We start from the raw sequence: 6750 nt of genomic DNA, 5'->3' as shown, positions 1-6750 counted from the left end.
ATATGAGCTTTCTAGACCAGACATTGAAGCTCCAGAGGTCAATGTTACGAAAGAGGATGTGGCTTTGACAACAGGTGAAGTAGATGTGAAACAACTTGAGCCTGACATAAAAACTCATACAAAGACCAAACGAGGTTCACCAATAAAGTTCAAAGTTCCCTCATTCAAACTACCCAAATTTGGAAGCTCAGCCTCAAAAGTAAAACCTGAAGTAACAGATGTTACTGGAGAGGCAAATCTTTTAGAGGCTGAAGTTTTACTCACATCAGTAGACATTTCAGATGGAAAGATTGACCTTACTGTGTCCGATTTTGAGCAGCCAACTGTAGATAATGCTGACATTTCTTTACCAGATACAAAATCTGGAAAACCTGAGTTTGAAGATGAAGTACCTCAAGAATTTGTTTCAATGGGAATGAAGACCAAACAAACAGATATTTCACTTCCTAAATTTCAAAAACCTGACATCTACACACCAGAAGGCAGCGTAGACCCAGCAGAAACAAACATAGACGTTAAAGTGTCACAGATGGAGTCTGGCCAAAAAGACTCAATTTTTGGCTCTCCAACAAAGTTTAAACTCCCTTCAATCAGCTTCCCAAAATTTGGAGGTAAATCACAAAAAGTAGCAGTAGATACTAAAGCAGCAGAATCAGAAATAGAGGCCACAAACACAAAAATTGATAGTTCTCAACTAGAGGCAGACTTTGAAGTACATCCATCCAATATTGAAATTGAAGACACTAAGAGGAGTGCAGACGTTCCTGTGGTTGACTCCAAAGGCTTAGAAGTAAAAAAGAAGAGAACAGGCTTTTCATTTCCCAAATTTGGGTTTTCTAAACCAGAAATAACACCTCCAGACCTTGATGTCACTGTACAAAAGACTGATGTATCCATACCTGAAAGCATTGTGCATGTAACAGATCAAACAGCAGAAATTACACTTCCAACGGTAGGGATGGAAGCCGAACAGAAAGATCTTACAATTGTTGGTTCCCCCCCAAAATTGGAAATGCCTTCAGTTAACCTCCCAACATTTGAAATCAAAACTTCCAAAGATACAGTTCATTTATCATCAGAAATTAATGTTCCTGAATCAGAAATCAAAATACCAACAACTGACCCAGCAATAAGAGAAAAGGAGGTTGATATGTCTGCCACAGGAGGTAAGGTAGTAATACCCTCAGCTGATACTGACATTCAATATATATCCATTGAGGGTAAAGCAGACATACCTGTAGCTGACTCCAAAGACCTGGATGTGAAACTGAAAAAACCAAGCTTTTCACTTCCAAAATTGGGATTTTCAAAGCCAGATATTAAAGAGCAAGAAGCTGATCTTAGTCAACCAAGGATTGACGTGTCTTTGGTTGAAGGCAACATACCTGTTATAAAACAAGATGCAGAAATGATCCCAGATGAAGAAAATAAACAAGATGCAACAAGTGTTTCCCAGACAAAATTTAAGATGCCCTCAATAAACCTTCCAAAGTTTGGAATCAAATATTCTAAGGAAACAACCGATATTCCAACAGCAGATGTGGATATCAAAGAACCTGAAATAAATTTTCCAGAAACAGTAGAGATGGAAACCATTGACACTAAAACAAATGTGGACATTAAGATGCCCTCTGTTAATGTGGACATTAAAACCAAAGGGGCTGATATTGATGACCCGGAGATCAAGTTTAAGCTGCCAAAATTTGGAATTGGCATGCAAAAAGTAAAGGAGTCAGAGACGGAACATAAAGAAACAGAGACTGGTCCACTATCGGAAAATGAGGTAAAAGAGCCTGAAGGTGCAATTCAAGATGAAACTATTAAGAGGGAAGCAGACAATGTTGAAATGGATTCTAAAGGGATAAAGGTTAAACTTCCCAAAATTGGATTTTCAAAACAAGAGCTTAAGTCTCCTGAAGTAGACATTAGTCTTCCCAAAGTTGACATAGACATATCAATGGGAATTGCTGATTCGCAACAATCTGCAGATATTGCATCTCCAGAAAAAGATTTGAAGGATGATGCATTGATTGGCTCTCCTACCAAATTTAAACTTCCAACTTTCAATTTCCCAAAATTTGGAATCAAATCCTCAAAAAGCACAGTAAAGAGTCCAACAGTAAATGTAGACGCAGGGCCTGAAGTTAGCCTTCCTGAAGAAAACATTAAAATATCATCAGAAGTACCAACCGTTGATATAAAAGAACCAGTAGTAGAAGTTGAGGATATATCCACGGAGATAAACATTAAGGGTAAAAACATTGATAAGGAGCAAAAAGAGGGAAAATTTAAGCTTCCAAAATTTGGCATCGGTCTCCCAAAAATTAAAGGTCCAGAAAGTAAAACCCTCACTGATTCAGAAGAGAAGGGGGATTTATCAGCAGACATTAAAGAGCTAATGTTATCCAGTGAAGTGGATAAAGAGGCCAAAAGTACTGAACTTGACATAGAAGAAATTCATTTAAAACTTCCAAAATTAAAAAGTCCAGAAATTGACATAAATATTTCCAAGGTAGAGATTTCTCACACAGACACTAGAGAAGCTACGCCCTTAAATGCAGAAGATCTTGTGGTTGAAGAACCATCAGGTCTCAGTTCTAAGGAAGTAACTATAAAAATAAAGAAGCCAAGCTTTGCATTTCCAAAAATTGGATTTTCAAAATCAGATGGCAAGGCCCAAGACATCCAAGCCAGTGAAACAACCGCAGACATGTCCTTTCCAGAGGGCTCTGTAAAAATAGAAGATAGTGATCAAGATATTAAGTCACCAGAAGGTGAAACTGAAGTAACAAGTCCACAATTTGGCTCTCCAACAAAATTCAAACTCCCCACAATAAAATTACCCAAATTTGGGCTTTCTGCTTCCACAAAGGTTTCCAAAGGTGAGGAGGTAGAGACACAGAAGATGGATCCTTTAGATGACAAAACTGGAGCAACTGATACGACCTCTGTTGATACCAATATAAAAGCAAATTTAGATAACCAAGATGGACAAGATATAAAATTTAAACTTCCCAAATTTGAGATTTCATTACCCAAAGTAAAAGGCCCTGAGGTAGAAGTTGCTACAAAAGAGTTAAAGACAGAAGCACCTGAAGTTGTGATCAGTAAATCAGACACAAGTGTCCCAAAAGCAGACACAGATATACAACAGGGAAGTGTCAGCATTCAAAAAACAGAGGGAGAGGGAGAGGCAGAGCTGAAAGATGATAAAGCTGTTACAGGTTCTCCAAGCAAATTCAAATTACCTTCTTTTAAAATGCCCAAATTTGGAATTTCAACTCAAAAATCGTCTGATGTGAAAACAGAAGTGACAGAGGCAGACGAACCAAATATTAAAACTGACCTAAATGTTGACAACAAACCTATAGTTTCTAAAGATATACACATAGAGGGTAAAATTAAAGAAACTACTGAACAGGGTCCAGAGGCTGGTGTTAAAAAAAAGGACAGCGATAAAGGTTCACCGAGTAAATTCAAACTGCCTAGCATTAAAATGCCAAAGATTAACTTTTCGAGAACAAAATCTCAGGAGGAAGATGACACAACAGTAAAGGGCAGTGCTTCAGAAATAAAAATAGAACTCAAAGATGATTTACAAGGGCCTGAAAAATCACCTACATTTACAAGGCCTACCCATAGGGATGGCTTTGAAGTTGAGTTTAATGTTCTAACACTAGAGGAAATGGAAACACAGAAGGACAAACCATCAGAAACTAAAGATTCTGAGCCTGAAACCAAAGTTGAGGAATCAATAGAACATAAAGACAAATCCAAGTTTAAATTCAAATTTCCAAAATTAGGATTCAGCCATTCCTTAGATGACAGTGATAAATTAGACGACACTAAGGTAGAAGAGAGTCCAAAACATGATGAGGCACCAGTAGATCAGAAAGTAGAAGATAATAAAGAACATTCAAAAGCTAAGAAGGGGGGCTGGTTCAAATTTTCCTCTCCAACCAAAACTGCAAAAGTCAATAAGAATGAAACTGTTCAGACACCTGAAGATGCAGAGAAGAGACCAATAAATGAAGATGTTGAGAAAGAAACTAACAAGGTAAATGAGGAACCTGAAAAGAGCCCAATGAGTGAGATTGTGGAGGAGAATATTAGCCCAACATTGTCCATAAGGTCATCTGAGGCTTTTGCTGATATAAGTTCCGCATTAAACACTGAGCAGATTGGCATGTCACAATCTTCCCCTACAAAAGTTAAAGTCAAATATGCCGAACCTGCTGCCGCAGTTGGGGTCAACGATACACACGTACAAAGCGATGTTGTGACTTCCACAGCCAGATGTGAACTAATATCAATGGAGCCTCACCAGCCAGAGAAAGTAAATATTCCATTCTCCTCCGATATGTCCTCAACCTCAGTGGACACTCTTAAACAGATGTCAGGGGAAATTCATGTCATCACTTCGAATATACAAGCTATACCAGAAACACAGCAAGCTGCAATCCTTACTAGTTTAGATGCCCAAGGAATTCACACCTCGCCTTTAGAAGTTACACTAACATCGGACTCGGTGTTGACAGTGGAGGAAACAAGAGTGCAAAGTGCAAAGCACACTTTGGTAGAAAAGCATGTTGTGAAAGAGACGTCAAGTGATGACAAATCGACCATAATTGTGACACGTACAACACGTGTATTTGAGGGAGACTCTGCAGAACCTATTTCTGACGAGACAGCTTCTTCAATTCGTAGGCTGAGAGACACAGTGCACATTGAAAAAATGAGGTTCTTTGATAGTGTAGCGACAACTGAAGAAGTTCAAGTAACAAGCTCTGAAATATCTTTAAGACATATGGATTCCTCTACTGAGGAGAATGGGGAGAAGTGAACATAAGATTTGGCTGAGATGTAAATCAAATTAGGTGAATGTATGCTTTTGAATGTATTTGAATGCAGTTTCTCCTCTATAATCACATTAGCCGGCTGAATTGAAATGCTATCAAGCAAAAGAGTTGGGGCGGCGCTAACACTTATTTATTAACATACAGTATCACAAAGTATTGTTAAGCTTATAGAGATTTTAAGCATATGAGAGATTTCAAAATATATATAAATTCAAAGAACATATATATGTCCTGGATAACCTGGAAAATTATTATTTAATTTGTGGGTTGTAAGTGTGCTGTGTTGTAAAACTTTTATCTTGGGAATATTGTTTACAGTGCAAACAGTGCAAAAGTAATATCCAAGCAAACACTATTTAAACAGATATATTCACAAATAAAGTTAATTATTTAGCAGATGTGGCTTTTAAAGACAGGAATTTACTGGCATTTATTTCTCTGAGGTTAAAACAAAATTGCATATCAAATCTGTCTCTGCAGCTTGGAAAAAAATAAAACAAATTATGTAAATATATTTTATTCAGTTAAAAGTCTCTCTGCATATTTTAAAAGACAAATCCTTTTCGTAATAAGCAATGATTTTTGCTATGTCTATTGATGTTTTGCTATGTGTATTAATGTTTTGCTAATCATATTAATGTAAGAGAAACACTTTAACTGGTCACTGCAAAAATAATAAAATGTGAAATGATGCTTTATGTCTCTGATTTAGTATATTCTAAAAACTTTTCACTGTTATCTACCTAATTTTATTGGTAAAACATTTTACACACAAAAAATATTGCGTACATTTTAAAGCTGCGAAGCATTATTTAAAGGACAACTTCGGTATTTTACACTTAAAGCCCTGTTTTCAGATTGTTTATGATGAAATAGAACGGTTTTGACTGAAATTTGGACATGTGATGCTGGCCGGAGAATTTTCGGGTGTTTGTTGTATCAGCCCCCACCCTCACAATGGCTGCATAGGTGCACAGGAACAATCCTTCCTAAAATGCAGTAAACTTGCAGTAAACTACAAAGACGTGAAACACACCGAGTGGTCAGGGGTGTTCACTGATATGCTCACACAAAAATCGCTGCAAAAGATGCTTTCCAAAAGGTGTTTTACCATTTGTTGTAAACTTGTGGACCTATTTTTCCAAACGCCTCACACCCGTATATTCTTAGACACTCCTGCCCAGTTGGTGGCGATAATCCGCCTTTGCCAATTGCAAGAATAGAAACAAAGTTCCCGTTGGACAAAAGTTAGAAAAAAACTATGATTAAACCTGTTGGAAAGCATCTTTTGCAGTGATTTTTGTGTGAGCATATCAGTGAACACCCCTGACCACTCGGTGAGTTTCATGTCTTTGTAAACAAAAGTTTAATGCATTTTAGGAAGGATTGTTCCAGTGCACCATTAAACCCATTGTAGAGGTTGAGGCTGATACAACAAACACCCGAAAATTCTTGGGCCAGCATCATATGTCCAAATTTCAGTCAAAACCGTTCTATTTCATCATAAACAATCTGAAAACAGGGCTTTAAGTGTAAAATACCAAACTTGTCCATTAAATAAATCTTGTACCGACCTAAATGTGAAGTCTCGTTTCAAAAGGCTCCTCAAAGAGGTCGCATTAGAAGGATGCATACGTCATCAAGGCAGTCTCTAAATGCGACCTTTAATTGCAACCTTCTTTCAAGGGAATTTGGAGGATGCATTAGATGTTTCATGCACTGCTGCAAAATTGCAAACAACTCACAATTTCTTGCGTCGTCGTGAACACGTGCTGTGTCCGAAAGCTCTAAAATTCTAAGACAGGAAGGCATCAAGGCACGTCCAAATCCAATGTTGGCTTTACTTTCTGTTTCCTGAAATTCAGTTTTTGGAGGGAGCCTGAGCCTGTTA

General features: G+C 37.6%; 1 protein-coding gene across 1 annotated transcript in view; it reads left to right on the top strand.

Annotated features, from left to right (window-relative positions):
* The window catches only part of LOC135786474 (uncharacterized), an 18549-nt gene extending 12794 nt beyond the window's left edge, over window positions 1-5755 (top strand). The window contains exon 7 of the mRNA XM_073812915.1: window positions 8-5755. Coding sequence (XP_073669016.1) covers window positions 8-4843 — 4836 coding nt within the window. The 3' untranslated portion in view covers window positions 4844-5755. The remainder of the gene's footprint in view (window positions 1-7) is intronic.
* Window positions 5756-6750: the final 995 nt, after the last annotated feature.

The sequence above is a fragment of the Paramisgurnus dabryanus genome, chromosome 20 (assembly GCF_030506205.2).
Source record: "Paramisgurnus dabryanus chromosome 20, PD_genome_1.1, whole genome shotgun sequence".
NCBI classification, from domain to species: Eukaryota; Metazoa; Chordata; class Actinopteri; order Cypriniformes; family Cobitidae; genus Paramisgurnus; species Paramisgurnus dabryanus.
The sequence above is the reverse complement of the archived record's forward strand: the minus strand, read 5'-3'. Positions and strand labels throughout refer to the sequence as shown.